This window comes from Apium graveolens, chromosome 3, assembly GCF_009905375.1.
Source record: "Apium graveolens cultivar Ventura chromosome 3, ASM990537v1, whole genome shotgun sequence".
NCBI classification, from domain to species: Eukaryota; Viridiplantae; Streptophyta; class Magnoliopsida; order Apiales; family Apiaceae; genus Apium; species Apium graveolens.
Genome location: NC_133649.1, coordinates 279,892,313 through 279,911,880, shown reverse-complemented (window position 1 = coordinate 279,911,880; position 19,568 = coordinate 279,892,313). Strand labels below are relative to the sequence as shown.

General features: G+C 34.8%; 2 protein-coding genes across 2 annotated transcripts; both read right to left on the bottom strand.

The window, feature by feature from the left end:
* Positions 1-5,580: 5,580 nt before the first annotated feature.
* On the bottom strand, positions 5,581-9,644 carry LOC141715073 (uncharacterized). The gene is made up of 3 exons (XM_074518558.1): positions 9,239-9,644; positions 8,861-9,130; positions 5,581-8,795 (listed from the first exon to the last, which is right to left on the bottom strand). The coding sequence occupies exons 1-3, from the start codon at positions 9,642-9,644 to the stop codon at positions 5,581-5,583; spliced, it is 3,891 nt and encodes a 1,296-aa protein (XP_074374659.1).
* Positions 9,645-9,961: 317 nt separating this feature from the next.
* LOC141715072 (uncharacterized) lies at positions 9,962-10,786 on the bottom strand. Its single transcript, XM_074518557.1, has one exon. It carries the CDS (start codon positions 10,784-10,786, stop codon positions 9,962-9,964), a length of 825 nt encoding a protein of 274 aa, XP_074374658.1.
* Positions 10,787-19,568: the final 8,782 nt, after the last annotated feature.

The window sequence follows — 19,568 nt, the reverse complement described above, 5'->3', positions numbered from 1 at the left end:
TGCGGGAGATTGTTGTGCAAGATATGTCTGTACAATAACAAGACTAAGTCAAATTGACAAACCTAAGTAAGTTGTATTGTAATCTTAGTTTGCATTTTGTATCATAACATTTAAATTCTGTAAAAATATAAAAGGGCAGACTGAAGTCTTTTTCTTTAAACAATATCAAGCCTAAAAATTCTATCTGGAAGAAAATCAAGAAGATCATGCCTCATAAGAATTATGAAGAAGCTTGGAGTTGAATAAATCTATTTTGAGAAAAATGTTTTAAGTCAAGATCTCTACAAGTCACAAATTTAGTGTTATAGAGAAGTCATTCGAGAACTCCAGAATGACTTATAGAGAAGTCAGGAAAGCTATTAGAGAACTCAGATATATCGAAAAGCCAAATTGAAGACACGAAGATAGGAGATATTGAAAAGTCATTTTTTCAATAGAGAACTCAGAGTTATCGACAAGTCAAATATCACTAGCGAACTCTAAGTTACCGACAAGTCAAATATCACTAGAGAACTCTGAGATATCGACAAGTCAAATATCACTAGAGAACTCCGAGTTATCGACAAGTCAATTAGTCACTAGAGAACTCAGAAATATCTATAAGCCAAAGTGAAGACATGAAGTTGAGAGATCTCGACAAGCTAAATTCTCTTATAGAGAACTCATAGACATCTGCAAGTCAAAGCAACTATGGAGTAATGAGAGATCTCGATAAGCCAATCTACTTATCGAGATATCAAGTTCTCTCTATACCAAACTGGAGATCTCGAGGTGAAACTCAAAGTCCAAAGTGCAGATCAGTTCAATATCCAAGATTAACAATCAACAAACAATCCAACCAGTTGAATTGACAAATCTACAAAAAGCAGCTTGAAGAGTGTGCAAGATCAAGGGTGAAGATTAACTGACAAAGGAAGATAAAAGAACACAGTATGTAAATATATGCTAAGCTAGAAATGGAAGATATGTTTTTCCTAAAATGGAAATGATAAGTGACAGTTTACTAAAGTTAATAGCATTTCTTATTATACACTGTGTAAACCAATAGTTAACTATTATATAAAGTTAACACTGGTCCTTTGTTAGTTGTAACAATTTAGATAATAAAATCTTGTATTCTCTTAAGGAAGAAACTAAGCTCTTTAGCAACAAAGAACTAGAATTTTTGTAGCAAAACATTCTTAATTTTAATATAAAATTAAGTGAGTTTTGAAATATTTGTGTTCACTGTTATTGCTTGTTTAATTTTAGTATTAACACATCTCACTGCAAGATTTAATTTACTTTGTTCACAGTCATAAACACTTCAAGAAAAACATAAAAACACATTCACCCCGTCTGTGGGTAATTCATTATCTAACAAGAGAAAATTATCGGTTATGTAAAGAGAATCATCATTCTACAAACTACTCTTTTTGACCCATTTTCTTAGCTTTTTTAGAAATTGATTTTTGTCCAAAAATAAGGGACTTTTTCTGATTTTCAAACGATTTTTAGCAAGTAAATTTAAATTTTACCTCTATTAATGGAGCATATATTTTCTAGTAATAAAAAAATTAGTTAGTTTGATTTTATTAGAGTAGTTTTGTTCAAATATTTAAGCAAACATCTTAATTAATGCAAAATGAGTCGTATGCAAATTTACAAACAAACAATTAAAATGGGATAGGTCACTCGAGGAATATTATTTATTGGTGTACTAAATTTATGAAATTAATAGTGTATAGTATTTTGTGTGATCCGATATTTAGTTTTTGCTGACCCTAATTTAATTAGTTTAATTCTTATTAACTTAATTTTTTCAACGTACTAAACTCATCTATATTATATTATAATAAAGGAAACATTAAAAATTTGGTTGATTGGTCGGTCAATCTAATTCTAATTGATACTAAGTCAATTTCCTCTGCCAAATTAAATTCTAATTCATATTGAACTCCATATTATTATATTTAATATTAAAGTCAGCTCTTTTACAAATTTAAATTCTAATTCATATTAATGTCTATATTAAACTAATTGATACCGAAATCAACTTATTATACAAATTTAAATTTTATTTAACTAATTTCTATAACAAGCTTTACTATAACAAACAATTTAATTATTATATAGATATTTTATATATCTATATCTATAGTCTATACTATCAAAATTTAATTTATCAAAACATAATTTGACTAGCTAAAATAAAATCATGTATACTATGTGTCCGGTTTAAAACGAAATAATCATATTGAATCGAGTTTAAAAATTTAAAATCAAACTAATAATAATTAGTTAGATTTTGTCGGTGTAATTAGTCTCAGATTCAAATACAATAGTTTAAAATATTGATTCTTGATAAAATGCACTTAATATCATGCTACGCATAATTCATATATTATTGATTCAAACTAAAACTTCAATAAAATTTATCATTCATATATAATTCAATAAAGTTATATTATTTAATAAGTATGATTGTCTTTTTCAACTATCTGTGATAAAAAAAATCATGAATATATATGGGTATTATATATTTATTATTAAATTATATCATTTAAAAAATTAAAATGAGCAAATAAAATTTTAATTCAATTTTTTTTAAAAGTTATATAATATTAAAAAAATTCGTGCATGACAAGGTTTTAAGTTAGTATTGAATAATGTTTAACTTATTATTTATACTATATTATAATAGACGAAATATTAAAAGTTTGGTAGTCGGTAGGTCGGTACTTGTTAAAATTAGTTAATTACTCTTATTTATTTATTATTAAAATATATTATAATATTCAATTCTAATTATATTAAAATCTATATATAATTGATATATCTGTCAAAATCCAACAACCGTCACAACATGATGAACAGATCATACCAGATTTCTTTTTTTTATCGATCTGAAAAATATATTAAGGAAGCAGGCCACGCTTGACGATTTTACATTATTTTTTGCCTAAAGCTGAACCGCTACAAGAACCTATACTGGATCAAATAAACATACTACTAAAGAAAGGAACATGAGCTAGAAAGATGCTAGAGCAGGTGCAAACAATCTCACCATTTTCTTATCTTTCAATTCCCGGATCAAAAGTCCGGCAAATGGCAAAGTTTACATTGAGATAACTTAAATTAGTTGGGCTAAGGCGAAGAATTAAAATTTTAATATTAATTTAGTTAATTATTTTTGTTTAATAATTTTAAATAAAAATAAATAAATTTTTAAGCACCAATTTATTTTAATTTATATTGATCCAAATTAGCATATAAACCAGTCAACTTTTTCAGAACATTTCCTTTTTAAAAACATAACGAATAAATATATAATAAAATAAATATTATAATAAATAACAACTAAACAATTACCATTTTCAGCTAAATGACACCATCTTTTTATTTTAAATAAAAAATTTGCTACTTTTTCTAAAACAACATGAAAAAATAGTATTTTTGCAAATATATTCAGATCAATAGTTTTTTTTGCAAAAATAAAGTCGGAAGTGGGTAATATCGCAAATAATTATACAAAAATTAGTATTTTCGATAAATTTCCTAAACTTCTTTTTTAGCTGTTGGAGTATAATTTCCAGAGTTAAATCCCTAAAATATGTATATATTATACAAGTATAAATAAATAGTCACCAAATATAAGATTTACGGTTAAATCTTTTTAAATACATGTTCTTCATATCAAAATTTTTTTACTTTTTTTTTATTATATTGACATTTAGACCTATTTTATTTTTAAATAATATATAAATCAATAATTTTTTTTAATAAAACATATTATCTTCTTTATTTTTTCTGTAATTATATTTAATAAAATCAAATATTATAATACTAACAACTAAACAATTACTTTTTTAAGTTAAACAAATATTCAGTTCCCAAACTAAATGAGCAACTTTATTTAATAAAATAAATTAATAATATTATTATAAATAATAAACAATTAATTAGCAACGCTTTGTGCGAATTCAATTAAAAATAACACGACAAAATATTAATATTTACAATTTAAGTTAATCAATTAAATTAAAATTAATGATGTAATTAAAAAAAATTCAATTAAAATCAAATAGAAAAACCATGCAATATTAAAAACATCTGTACATCACACGAGTTTTAGTTAATACTATATTATCATAGACGAAACATTAAGAGTTTGGTAGTCGGTCGTTACTTACTGAAATTATTTAATTGCCCTCACTTAATTACTTTATTATTTTGATATAATTATCTTAAAAAATATGAAACTCATGAAATAAAGTTATATATAACTGGATACACTAGGCGAGTGTTGGGGAGATATAGATGGTGTCCGGGCTAGAATAAAATAATAAATACTATTGTCAAAATTATAAACTAATGAATCGGGCAAAAAAAAATAAATTAAAAAATAATTCGTTGTTCAATATAATGACATTAAACTAAAAAATAATATAGTACTTAATCTTTTAACAATTATAATTAATATAATATTAAAATAACAATTATTAAAACAACGGTGCCTTGCACGGATTTTAAGCTATTAATTATAATTCTCAAACATCTAAAATTAATCTGAAGGATTTGAATTTTAAACATTAGAAAATTCGAGAGAGTTTAGGTTTATAGCCCCCGTTATATTAATTGCGGGCATAGCCACATATTTGTTGGAATCAAATCATTCAAAGGTACGGTTAGAACACACATTCAGAAACCTAATCGAACTATTAGATACAAGATGTTTACTATAAATACCGATAATGAGCTTCTGCATCATGACCTACCAAAAACACAAAAATATAACTAAACTAGTATCCTAGATTGTCCCTATTATTCTTCTGAGGAAAGATGAACAGCTTTGAAGACCCTTCCGAAGCAATTATATTGGCTGCCTTGGCCGAGGAGAAAAAACGCCAATATGGCCAAATATTTAGATTAGTTTCAAGTGTCTATTGGCAGTGATTTTTGGTGCTTATTTTTACGCAAGTTTAATAGTGGTACCATATATCATGATTACCCAAGGTTCGAAAGATGATTGGATTCCCTGGGGGGCGTTGTTTTTGATGATCTGGTTTGGTCTAGCTCCTTCAGTTACTGTAATTGTAAAAACAGACATCTGTGAACTCAAGGACTGCATACAATACATAAGGTCGTTGTCGTCAAAGCAGAGTGCCCGTCTGCCTGTTACAAACCAAAGTGCTCATCTACCTGTTGTTACGAAGAGTACCGATTATCTACCGCTTTCCAGCGATTTTATTATCGAAATTGATCGTTGATCTTGTTAGTCACTAGTATTCAGTTTTATCATTATCTCATGTAATCAAATCCCTGTAAGTAATGTTCACTAGTATTCAGTTCCCCACTACATGGAAACTACCATAAAGCAATTAGGTTAATTACTGTTTCTGTCTTTCTGTTCTGATTGTAAGTTTTATGGCGATATGTTAATAATATTATATAACTTTTGAATTTAATTTCAAGTGAAAATTTTTAGCTTTGAAATTTATTTATTAGATTTTTTTAATAATATAAATTGACAATAATTTTAAATATAGACATATATAAATTAGTGATTTTTTTTTTTTGAAATAAACGTACTTGCATTAATCAAATTGCTTCCAAAGCAAGGTTACACATAATAAAATCAGGAGCGGTAATAAGCCACTCTTGTAAATCAGACATAGAATAAGCACCCTTTGCTAACAAATGGGCAACGCTATTCGCTGATCTAGGAACAAACATAATTAACACTTCCTCGTAGTGTTTAATCAACTCCCTACAATCATCAACGATCGTATCAAATGTCGAACACCCTTGTTTATCCTTTGTTGCGTTGATTGCATCTACTAGAACTTTGGCATCCGTCTCAAAAACACACCTACTCGATCTCCATTCCTTCGTCCATGATAGAGCTTCCCTCAGACTTAACGCTTCTGCAACTCTTGGTTGACATATGGCCTGCAACCTCCTGCTTCTAGCTCGAACAAATTGTCCAGTATCATCCCTTATTACACATCCCAGGCTAGTCAATCCTCCCTCTGTATCACAAGCTGCATCTGTGTTAATTTTTATCCACTGTAGAGGTGGTTTGCACCACGTACTGACTCTTCTTTGCCTCTGAGTCTCCCTCTGATCATCAACCTCCCTGGCCTTACTCCAATCAGACCACATATTTAGTGCCATAGATTTCACCCCAAAAACGGACATTGTCACCCTCTCCCATATCCATTTATTCCGTCTGTACCATAAAGCCCAGCATACCATACCAAACATAGCTCCCTGTTCCTTACTACTATTACTCAGAACTCTTTTAGTCACTTGTAAAACCGTGTCGCCAGGCATCATTGATATCAAACTAAGCATACCTACATCAGTCCATACTTGAACATCAAAGTCACACTGAAACAGTACGTGTAAACTGTCCTCAACATGATTATGACACCAAGCACATCTATCCACGACATTGACATGTTTAGTGATCAGATTAGCAGCCGTTGGCAGCACATCTCTACACATTCGCCAAACAAAATTCACTACTTTTCCTGGAAGCTTGAGTCCCCAGACTTTATTCCAAAACCTTCTATCAGGACAATCACTTTCTCCCTTTATTTTACGGTAACAGCTCCGTACGGTGAACCTACCTGTGTCATCAAACAACCAGTACCAAGAATCATCCCGTTTTCGAATAGGAATATGAACTTGTTTCATCAGTCTCCTATCCCTTTCGTTAAATAAGTCTTCTAGAATCTCTTCATCCCAACCCATCTGATCCTCATCCATCAACTGATCAACTGTGGTATGTTCCAACTGTGGATACCGTTCAGTTGTTATACAGCCATTTTGAGCACAGGGCAACCATGGGTCTTGCCATATCAACGTACTCTTTCCATCTCCTATTTTTTTTCTCATTCCCTGTCGTACCACATCCTGAGCCTCAAGAATACTCCGCCAAATATAACTCGGGTTACTTCCAATTTTAGCATTCAAAAATTCAGAGCGTGGGTAATACCTGGCCTTCATTAGAGCTGTAACTACAGGATTGCAGTTATTAACTAAACGCCATGCTTGCTTTGCCAACATTGTGATATTAAATTCCCTCAGCTTCTTAAACCCAAGACCTCCAGCCTCCTTTACTTGACAAAGCTTGTCCCATGAAAGCCATCTTATTCCTCCATTCGAACTGTTCTTCCCCCACCAAAAAACATTAAATTTTTTCTCAATCCCATCACAAACTTCTAATGGAATTAACATCAGACTCATCCAAAAGTTTGGAACTGTCTGGGCAGATGTTTTTAGTAACAAAACCTTCCCAGCCTTTGACAAAGTCTTGTTTCCCCATGCTTGCAGTTTCTGGTCTACTCGATCGAGTAAGAATGAGAAGGTTGCAACTCGATTTCGACTAATTACCATGGGCATTCCCAAGTAATTCCCTGGTTTATCAATTTCAGTCACTCCCAACTTATCACAAACTTTTCTTCTATCCTCCACCTTCGTGTTAGGAGAGAACACAACTGTAGACTTCCCAAAGTTGATTTGCTGTCCTGAGATCGACTCATATCTGTTTAAGATACGTTTCATATTATTTGCTTCCACCTCCGTAGCCTTGAAGGATAGGTAACAGTCGTCTGCAAAAAATAAGTGAGAAATGTTTGGTGCATCCCTAGCCACTGTACATCCATGAATAAGCCCAGCTTCAACATTGCTTCTCAACATAGCGCTTAAACCCTCAGCACACATGATGTAAATGTAGGGAAAAATTGGGTCCCCCTGTCGTACGCCACGGGTTGGAATCACTCTTCCCATCTCCATTCCATTATGCAGAAAACCATAAGATACCGTCGAAATAAAAGTCATGATTCTGTCAATCCACACCTCATGAAAACCGAATTTCATCATCATATTTCTAATAAATCCCCACTCCAGTCTGTCGTATGCCTTTGAAATATCGATTTTTAACCCTGCTAATCCCCTATTCCCTTGCGTCCGTCTTCTCATGTAATGATTCACTTCAAATGCAATCATTGCATTATCAGTTAATAATCTCCCTTCCACAAACGCACTCTGCACCTCAGATATCACAGAACCTAAACATGGCTTTAATCTATTCACCATTACCTTTGACAATATTCTGACTAACACATTACAGAGAGAAATAGGACGCAACTCAGTCATATTTTGTGGAACTTTTGTCTTAGGGATCAATCTTACCACAGCATGATTAATCTCATTCGGTAGCTCTCCTGTTTGCAAAAACTTTTGACAAAATAAGACCACATCAGTACCAACAATGTTCCAAAAAACTTGAAAAAAACCTGGGTTTAGGCCATCCGGCCCTGGTGCCTTATCAGGGTGCATAGAAAAGGCTGCTTCCTTCACTTCCTCAGGTGTAATTTCTGCTACTAAATCTTCATTTTCTCTTGCAGATACAGTTTTAACCATCTCCCTGTCACTAAGTCTTCCATCCACCGTCCTTGCTGTAAATAGATCAGTGAAATATTTTTCAATAACCTCCTGTATCTCCTCATTCGTTTCTTTCCACTCTCCCTCATCATTTTTAATACGTTGCAAAGCATTCAACCTTTTTCTCCCAGAAGCATAATTATGAAAGAAACGTGTATTCTTGTCTCCGCCTTGTAACCAGAATTGCTTGGCCCTTTGTTTCCAATACGTTTCTTGCTTCTCTAACAGCCTCATGTATTCCCATCGAACCTCATTATACATATGAATACCATGCCCATCTCTCCTTGATCTCAGCCTTCGCAGCTTTTCATGACACTTACTTATTTCTTGCTTGTATTCTCTAATTGCACCTCCCCCCACTCCTGTAAATTATTACAACAGTTAAAAATTTTTGACATCAAATCTCGACTCTCATCCCCCTGCCAACTATGTTTTACAATCTCCCTGCATTCTTTCTCTTTAAGCCAACTATTTTCAAATCTAAACCTCCTTGCCTTAACCTCAAAAACCTGCTTCTTCAAATTTAAAAACAACGGTAAGTGGTCAGATGTGGCCACTTCTAAGACTTGAATTTCCGCCATAGGAAACAGATTTCTCCATGAATTATTTGTGAGACCACGATCTAGCCTTTCCTGAACCCAACCATGATTTCCTCGAGACTTTTCCCACGTAAACTTTTCCCCCTTGAATCCCAAATCTGTCAAACTACATGAAGCAATCGTATCTCCAAAACCTACTAATAAGCTTCTTGGGTGCACCCGACCTCATTTTTTCTCATCTGCAAACAACATGTCATTAAAGTCACCTATAATGCACCATGGAAGCGTTGATCTACCAGCTAAATCCCGAAGAATAGCCCATGATTCTCTCCTTCTCTCCCTTTCAGGACACCCGTAGAATCCAGTGTATCTCCATCTTCCAACCTGACTGTTTTCCACCTCAAAATCAATGTAATGTTTAGTGCCATCTAAAACCTTACACCCATCCTCATTCTTCCATAACAACGCCAAACCACCACTATGTCCTTGAGCTTCTATTCCCCACCATCCCGCAAAATGCAAACTTTTACATATTTCTTCTATCTTTTTTAATTTTGATAATGTTTCAGACAAAAAAATAATACTAGGTTTAAGCTGTTGGGTAATTTCTTTCAAGAAACGAACTGCTCGTGGATTACCCAGCCCACGGCAATTCCATGCTAACAGACTCATTGTTGAAGGCGGGCCTGATTCACAGGACCCGCCTCTTTCACATTTTTTGGCCCAACTAAAATTGTTGAGTCAGTTGTAGTATCCCGCCCATCTACTACTATTTGTTTCCCACCGTCCACTCTTTTCCTTTTACTTTCCAATATTACTGTATCATTTTCAAAATCATTTTCCTTCCCATTATCTTGCTCCTGATTTATCGTGCTATTTTCCAGCCCATTCAATTTTCTGTTAGCAAAATGAATCCCCCCAGTCTCTCCACCCTTTTCGCTAACTCTCCCATCTATCTCCATAAAATTCGCAACCACCCTATTCTCCGCCTATAAGGTTGTTGACTCTGTTTTCCGATCATCCTTGCTACTCGTCCCCGCCGCATTTCTCAACCATTTAGCTCCTAAATTTTGCTGTTTTCCTCCCTTCATCGGTGCTCTGAGCCAAGCCCCATACGCCTTCTCTATAACTTTATCTAGATGAGCATACACCACTGAGCAATCTCTCTCCGAATGTCCCAAAACACCACAGACAAAACAAAACAAACTTAATCTTTCATACTTGAAATTCACCCAGTTACACTCTCCACTTTCTCTTCTTAATTTCATCCTGCGCTTAATAGGTTTCTCCACATTCAACGTGACTCGAATACGCAAGAACATCTTCCATACTCCATTAATATTATTAGAATCAGATTTGACAAACTTACCTACAAAATTGCCAATGTTTTGTAACAGATTCTCAGATATTAACCCCTTTGGCACATCATAAACTTGCATCCATATATCCATATTATTCAGTGGAACTGTATGCGGATTCTCATTTTCTCCTAAGATATGATATAACAACAAGCTCTGTTCAAACGTCCAAGGTCCGCCTTCAATCACCTTCTGTAGATCCAATTTATGAAAAAATACAAAAGAGAATCGCTGCTCTCCCAATTCATGTATTTCCATACCTTCTTTTGGTCTCCATAAGGATGCCATCACGTTCTGCATTGCATTAAAGTTGATGTTTTTCTCCGTTAAAAACCGACCGATTAGCACAAAAGACTGTTCTTTTACTGGTAGCTCTTCATTAGTAATGAATACTCCATCCTCCTCCTCATTTTCCAACACCAGATTAGCATACATCTCTTTGAGATTACTCGCCATATTTGTCTTACACCGTACTTAAGATTATGAACATGAATTATGAAAGAAAAAACTTGTTATAAAACAAGACAGGGAACTTGCAAAAGAGCAAGACAGGCCAGATTAAAAACTCAAATTAGTGATATTTTAGTTTTAAAAGAAATATCACTAATTGAAATATATACTTTTATTGATATTTAAAGGTGTGTTGATGTGGTTCTAAAAATCGGCTGAATCACCGATTAATCGGCCGAAAAATCGGTAAACGGAAGTTTGCCGATCTAATAACCCGAAATCAGCTAAGAAAACGTATTTGTAGTAATTGGGTCAAAATTGGTTGAAATCAGGTCAAGGTATCGGGTTGCATGAGAGATGAATGATATGTGGAGAAGATATATAAACTGGATACACAGCTGTCGGCGGTGGATAAGAACAAAGGGAGGAAGGTGAAGAAGTTGTCTATATCCACATTTCACGCGCTTCTATTTGTGAGAAATAAAAAGACATGACCAATAAACTAATAATATTATTAATAATATGTCTTATTTTCATAATATTATTAATAACATGTCTTATTATCAATTCAAAAAAAATAATATGTCTTATTTAATTTTATTATAAATGATGAGTTAACTACTTCTATCCTTTTAGAAAATTATCTAATTTAAAATTTATATACAAAATTGAAATCCGTAATATTTTTTTACATAAGAATAAAAAAGTTATAAATTTGTATATATTTTTATAAAAATAATATTAAAATATATCCGATTTTATCCCGATTTAAGATTCCGATAAATCCCCGATTTCCGATAAATCGTAAATCAATAACTCAACCGATTTAGTCCGATTTCTGATTTCCACAACACTGTAGTATTGATGACAAATAATTATCTTTTAAGTAAAAGGTAAGTTTTAACTCATATCAATAGTATACGAATTATTTTTAGTTTGGTATACCGAGCAAGTCCAACTAATTATGGTAGATCAAAAATAAATATTATTTAATTTAGTGATAGGGAATAAAAATAACCTTAATTATGGAGTTAATGCCGCATTAATTAAACCTGATTTGGTAAAAGGGAAAAGCCCAATTAACGAGGCCCAAAACCCTAATTATTTATTAATTTCGTAATTAATAATGAGATTAATTAAACAGCTCAATAAATGTGTTAAAATAAGTAACTACTTCTACAAGAAGTAGCCTCCAAGCAACCTAAAAATTAATTCTTGCTTTTTAGGACTCCAAAGTCCAATCTGAGTTGGAGACTTGCCCATCAAGTCACCCAATTATACCCTAATTCTTAGACTTTCAACGTCTATCTAAAGGGTCTTACCCCTTCAATTTCAGCAGAACGTTTTGGACAAGAGCTCCATATGTCACCACTATGAAACCACGTTTTGGAGCACAACTCTAAGCATCGCGAAACCGCGAAGAAATCCTACAAGGCACGAGGCCATTACCTGAAATGACGTTTTAGACTTAGTCCTTGAAGGACATGAAAGTCACTACGTTCTTGGTGAGCTCTCGCTGCCATAGCCCCGAGGGCATGCATCACCAAGAACTACGTTTTGACTTGATCCTTGGCATACACCAAGGTACGTAGGCATCTTGTGATGGCGGGTTCAAGCTACGAAACACAAGCGCAGCCATTAAAGCTCGAAGCTTATCAAACTCTAACATTAAATACACGCAAGAAATAAGTACATATTTTTACCCATAACATTTGGAGCTGTCTGTGGGAAAAACACGACAACCATGAAAGCACGAAGAAGCACCGAGAAACCACATGATGCGATGCGCAACGTCGCATCCAATGTTGATATTCCACCACAGTCAAACCTCAATATCTGAGGGACTGATCTCTCAGGAATGGAGATCCCATTACCCAACTGTTGATCCAAAGAACGTTTTCCAACCTCAGGGGATGACTAAATAAGGGAAGAGTCCCAAACTATAGATGGTTATCTCACTAATGACCACCCGAATTTCAGATGTTAATAATTGTGCTTTCCTCAAGGATGAACGATCACCCACCTTACGGGATGTAAAATTTCGAGGAAGAATGTAAGACCTAGTACATAAAAAGTACGAATCTCGGTATTTGTAAGAGCTAAACCTTATTGAAGGGATATGTTATGATTTCTATAATCCCCATATCGAGGGTAGTGATTGTTCATATAAAGAGGAGATTGCCCCAAGAAGGGTGCAGCCGATTAAGGAACCTATTGTCAAAAGGGCATTTTTAGCCTCGAAGACGTGAAATGATGAATCCCCAAGTCATCATAGGGAAATCCGAGAACCCAAAAGATCTGGAATCATAGGGAAATCACGATTTACCAACCATAACTCAAGTTGTTGCTTCCACCATACCACAACTTTCAATCACACAATCAACAAGACGATCCGTAATTATGTGATTTCTTGTGACCCAAATGCTGATTCAAGGGACTGATACCCAATCTCAAAGGAGTGGAAAACCAAAAAAATGAATCCCTAATCGTATTTCAGATGTTAACAATTATATTTTCGTCTAGGAGGAACGCTAATCCACCGGATTAGAATAAGGTTCAGCATCGACCATATTTCGGTATTTGCAAGGGATGATCCTCATTCTTAAAGGAGCCTGAGATTTCTTTTGTCCCAATATCTAGGACATTAATTGACCATCTAGTAAGGAGACGAACAATTAAAGAGCCCGTTGTTAGAATACGTTCTCAATCTCAAGGGCACGAAGAGATGATTCCTCGAATTGTTACGAAAAAAGAATTCGAGCTCATAAGGAGAACATCGACAAGATTTAACAAGTTTAGAGATATGTTATAAACCCGATCTTAAACCGAAGGGATGATTTAAGATCCCCAAATTCAAAAAAATAGAATCCTCGAGTTTATGGGTGGAATCCCCAAATTTTTATGGTAGTTGAGACCTTAGCTCTACTAATATTCTCCTTTCCCGAACCATGGATGATCCTGGATATGGATTCAAAGATTATAATTAAGGAAGCAGAATTCAACATCAACCATGCAAAGGCTATAAACCCCATTATATTCAAGTATTGAAACCCATCAATGACCAAATTTGTGATTATTCCAGTCCCTATACAGAGGATGATGAAACCTGAAGTGATAAGGATGCCACTCCAAGAAGATGACGTCCAGGAAGTGACCGATCGAATGAGGATATCCCAAGCCTCAAAGGCCTCAAGGACTGAAAGCTTAGGATGATGGAGAGAAAATTTTTGATTTAATGGAGGAAAAGAAACCTGAAAAGGGAACAACAAACTCGACTACTTGCAAAATTTGGACCACCTGGAGCCACGATGGTCAATTCCCCGTTATAGTTGGTTCGAACGGCCTTTCGTGAAGAAGGAAGATAGAAATTCCAAGGGTTGATCCCAAATATTTGATTCATCTTGAAGATGTGAATGATCCAACGTATCACTCCACGAGAGAAATTATGAATACCTATATTTTGAGAAAGCTGAAGCTACCCCGTATGAGTGTTTGATGGAGTTGGTAATCTGGCTAACGATGTAAGGAGGTTTACAAACTCTCTATTACAACAGCCGATGCACGATTTTATAAAGTACGTGACATTTAAACCCCGCGGGGCATGACTCAATAATGGTGCAAGAGTGCATGAGCTATTTTGCATCCCCCATGAACATGAGACGAGGATATAAAGAATCCATGTACGATCTGGTCCGGTTCAAAGAAAAGCCCCTGATCACCACATACTTGAATGATAAAATGGCAAGGATCATCCGAGAAGGAGCCTTGGATGCCAATTTTAAGTTGTCATTGGCCAATGCCAGTCTGAAATGCAAACACAAGTTACAAGAGTGGGAAGGCAAGTATGTCAACGTAAAAATAAACAACATGAAGAAGAATTCGGCCTTCAACAGGAGGCGATAATTATAAGGACTATAAGCAAATGGAGGATCAAAAATGTGATGCTAAGTAACGAGAAAGAACAACAGAGAATCAAAGTTCATCGAGTATACACTTTTTAATGCTTTAAGAAGCCGAATCTTTATAAAAATGAAAAGATATAGATGGTCGATAGCTGAAACCACTACGCATCAACCCTAAAAAGAGGAACAAGAACTTGTATTGACAATTTTACGAAGAGGACATCGACGATTGCCATCAACTAAGGAATAATATTAAGTTCCTAATCCAGAGAGGAATACCGAATAAGTTCACCAAGATAGTGAAGAAAGTAATAGAATTAAAGGTTATGAAGAATAAGAGGGGAGATCCAGATACTCCATAAAAACACGCATCCCCGAGTGCCGGTTATCAAAATGATCTTTAGAAGACTAACTACCGATGGGACTTCAAGAAGTTCAATGAAAGCTTGTGCCCGAAAGGTAGTACACCATAAGGAGCGACAGTGGAAATTGTCACTAACTTTGATGATTCTAATTCGGAAGGGATGAAACTCCTCCATGAAGACCCGATGATCGTCACACTATGATATAAAACTCTGAAAAATTCTTGGTAGATGGGACTTGCTGATTCCCAACTTGCCTTTTATAATATATTGCCACGATTAAAAGCCCGATTGAGTCGGGGGCAGGTCCTCCCAAAAGAAGATATGGAATTCCGAAAGACCGACAAACAATGAGGAAATCCAATAGCATATATGATTCTTATCCATTTGTCACCTGAAAACCAGATAAGATGATAAGCCTGGATAATCTAGTTGATAGATTATTTGTTGACTGATAATCTTGAATCTTGAATTTGTTTGCATTCTGTATTTGAGAGGCATATCGAGATCTCCAGTTTGTTCTATAGAGAAGTGACATCTCGATAAGTATAATGACTTATCAAAATCTCTGAGTTCTCTATGAGTATAATTGACTTGTCGAGGTCTCCTGATCTTTGCATGTGGAATGACTTGTCGAAATGTCTGAGATCTCTACATGCATAATTGAATTGTCGATATTTCTGAGATCTCTATATACATTTTGACTTGTAGATATCTCTGAGATCTCTATATGAGAAATTAACTTGTAGATATCTCCAATTCTTCACATCTTCATTTTGACTTGTCGATATCTCTGAGTTCTCTATATGTAGAAATGATTTATCGATATCTTCAGTTCTCTACATCTTCATTTGACTTGTTGATATCTCTGAGACTTCTCTATAAACCATTTTGGACTTCTCGATAAGTCATTTTGGACTTCTCAAATGACTTCTCGATATTACTTGATCTGTGACTTGTCGATATCTTGACTTAGAACATTTTTCATAAAACAGTTTTATTCAAATCCAAGCTTCTTCACTTTTCTCTGAGGCATGATCATGGATTAATCTTTTCCCTGAGTTTATTCCTTAGCTTGATGCTATTTACAGAAAAATACTCCAGTCTAATCTTCTAACCTTTTTACAAACTCGAGTAATACATTAAAAAATACAAAATTAATTATCAAACATCTAAATCTTAGGGTTGTCAATGTGACTTAGTCTTGTTATCATATATTCATGACTTGCACAACATTCCCCTTCAATTTGTGATAATCAATCTGTGAGAAGATTGCTTATCACAAATTCATGCCTGTTAACAAGACTTACCATAAGTTATAATAAAATTATATAAAGACTAACAGATTAACAAATACAACTTTTATACATTTCAAGATTACATAAGTTTAATAGTTACAGTCATCAGGTGAATTTTTCATAGCCTGGTTCTTTTCTAATGAGGTCCTTGAGATTTACTAGTACTTGAAGTTCTTCAATTATTTCTATCCCTCTTAGAGCTTCTACCAGCTTGAGCCATTCATCCAATGAGTAACCATTTAAGTAACCAACCCTGAATCTTGTGAACCTTCCAATTTGTATGTTCAGAAAATGTCCATCTTGTGATATTTTACTCAACCCCCTTGCCTTGAGTTCATTTGATCTCTGCTCAAACATATCTATTTCCCTTCCATACTTTCTATCCCTTTCCTCCTTTTCAGCCTTCAATCTTGCATGTCTTTCATTCCTTTCCCTCAACCTTTCAGACATCACCGCCTTCCGCATTCTTGTACTTATGTCCTTATCCTTCATCAAGCTAATCACCCTCTTCAATCCTGTAGTTAAAAATGTTTCCATTACTATCCTGTTAAGTAAAATGAAGGAGCCATCCAAATAGTAGATTCTGACTTCTACTAAAGATACAACACAAACTTTGATAATTTCTTTAGATAGTTGTTGGAAATAGTCACCATATGTGATGAACATGTTTAAAGGCAGAAAGTTAGTTTGATTGAAACAGTTCCAGATGACCCAAGCACCAGCTTGCATTTTTGTTGGTTTTCTTCCAACAGTCTTGAAGTGAGTTATGGTTGGACGCTTGAATGAAGGTAGGTTTGTGATTTTCTTTAGTGTGACATGGCTGGATCAGATTGGTATTTTGAGTAGGGTGTTTGCAGTTTGTTTATACAAGTATTTTGGATTTTGAGGTAGATTTGGTTGAGTTAATGTTTGACTAGGTTTGGTGGTTTGAGTTTGTGAGATTTTGATTTGTTGGAAATTTTTCTTGATATCTTCTTCTACTCCCTTTTTCTTCCTTCTGCTTTCTTCTCCCTTTTTTCTATCAGCCCTCTTCTTTTCATCCTTCTTCCTTCCATCTACTTTACTGCCACTTGCCTTGGTAGATTGACGTGAATTTGAGCCAGAAGGTTTTTGTTCATCATTCTTCTGCTCATCATCATCCAAGTCATCTTTGGTATTAAATTGAGTAGTTGGCAACATGGTTTCCGCATTCTGTATATATCTTCCCAAAATTATGATCATCTCCTCATCTTCATCTGTCTTGTTCTTCTTTGTCTTGAGCTCAGTCTCCAATATCATGATTAATCTTATATTACCCCTAACAATTTTTGGGGACTGTAAAGTATTTGCACTTTCTGGTTTATGGACAGATGTAGGCCCCCTTTGCTTGGATGAAGATATGCTTCAGGAAAAGCAGTAATCTGAGCTTTCTTGAGTTCACTAAGCAATTGGGTGTCCTATAGAATGACTGGATTAACTCTATCAATTATTACATCCAGCTCAGATGCTCTCATGGATTAAAGATCTGAGAGAGAGAGACATGTAGACACTTGTCTAAACCACAATCATTGACATTGGCCACAATCCTTTTCTCTAAGAAGTTTCCAACCTTTATAATCACCACTCTCAGAAAGTTGATGTTATTGACCAAAGCTCTCTTGTAAGTAATGTAGTTATTTTGAAGAGAGACTCTTAGCACAGTCAGTAGCTCATTGAACTCCTTGTCTTGACAGGGTCTTTCTGCAGTTTTCTGAAGTCTATTTTTACCAACATCTTGAGAAATTTTGACTTGTGCAGAGCTTTGGCTGGAGTGGGATGTAGATTTTCCAGCTTCCTTTGATTGTAGTCCAGCTTCTTTAGATTTTTTAATTCTACCTTCTATCTCCCTCTTAGTCTTGTTAGCAGGCAGGAGTAGCGGGGTTATATTTATGGTCGTACAACTTCAGGTAATGCCGGTAAAGGAATTTTCAAGGCACCAATAATAGCTCCCAAAGAGACAGAATTCTGTATCTGGAGATATTTTTGGGATCTACTAGGGACCCTATGTCATTTTGTAAACTCTCAACTAAGGTAGTGAGAGCAGAGACCTGTGCTGTTAGTGAATCACTATAGGCTTGGAGATTGGAGACTTGCTGTTGTAGATACTAAATTTGGAGATCTGTTGATGTGGAAATTGGTTGCTGTGAGATCGAGGAGAGAGGAGCACCAAAAGTGGCTTAAATAGATTCTTTGATTCCCTCCATCAATAATATTGAGGGTTCATATCTGCTTGGTGGAGTTAGTCCAATTTTACTCTTGTGTCCTTGTTTTTAGTGATTTGATTTTGGATAACTTCATGAAGAGCCATAAATGATTTTTTTAAGTTCTTGATGCTTTGCTCCATACTAGTCACATCAAACCTGGCCATTTGCTCAGCAAATTTATTAAACTTATTTTTGATTTCTACCTGAGTTGGAAAAAGGTCATCCAATTTATCTTTCACCAACCTCCTAATTCTGTATTGATGACTATTCAGAACAATGAGGTGAAAAGCTTTGAGTTATGCCTATAGACCTCTGTAATAGCAGCATATACTTCCTGTGGACTAAGAGTCTTGGCATTGCTTCCTAGGATGGTAACATACTATTTTATAAATCTAGCCAAGACCTCATCCATTTCCAAATTGAAATCCTTAGATAACCAAGCATCCACATTCCCATCTTGATCAGCTTCATTGACAATCTTCTGTTGTTATTTTTCAACATCTTCTTTGTAGGACAACAAGATAGTTTGATAATCCTGATTGGACATATCAGTTGTGAGTAACTTTTTGGTAATGTTTGCAAGGCCACCCAATTGGTCCACAAGAAGATCACTCATTGTGCTTGGCTGAGATTGAGCTTCCTGTAGCCATTGAGAGATGAGGTGTGAAGGTTGTTGAGTGGGGTTGGATGTAGAAGGGATGTCTGTTTGGCTTGAGGTGGAGGGTTGTGAGGTGCTAGGTAGCCCTGTGATTGGAATCACAGTTGAACTCACAGTGGAAACTGTGCTTGTGACAGTGTGTTGTTCACCAAGAGTGGGAACCTTCATTTGAATTGGAGGGGATTTGAAAAGGTTGTTGTCATGTACCATGGCCTCAAACCCTTGTTCTTCTTGCAAAGAACTAGCACCTGAATGTGCTTGACTTGTCTCCCCGATGGTTGGATCATTGACAATTTTACTCCCAGCTTCTATTGACAAAACAATTTCAGCCGGTGTTTTGAGGGGA

Coding starts and splice junctions, on each gene's coding strand:
- LOC141715073 (XM_074518558.1), bottom strand. CDS start 9,644: ATGAGTCTGTTAGCATGGAATTGCCGTGGGCTGGGTAATCCACGAGCA. Junction 9,131..9,238: donor GCTTCCATGGTGCATTATAG/GTGACTTTAATG, acceptor GTAGTTTGACAG/ATTTGGGATTCAAGGGGGAA. Junction 8,796..8,860: donor CAGGGAGATTGTAAAACATA/GTTGGCAGGGGG, acceptor AATAATTTACAG/GAGTGGGGGGAGGTGCAATT.
- LOC141715072 (XM_074518557.1), bottom strand. CDS start 10,786: ATGGCGAGTAATCTCAAAGAGATGTATGCTAATCTGGTGTTGGAAAAT.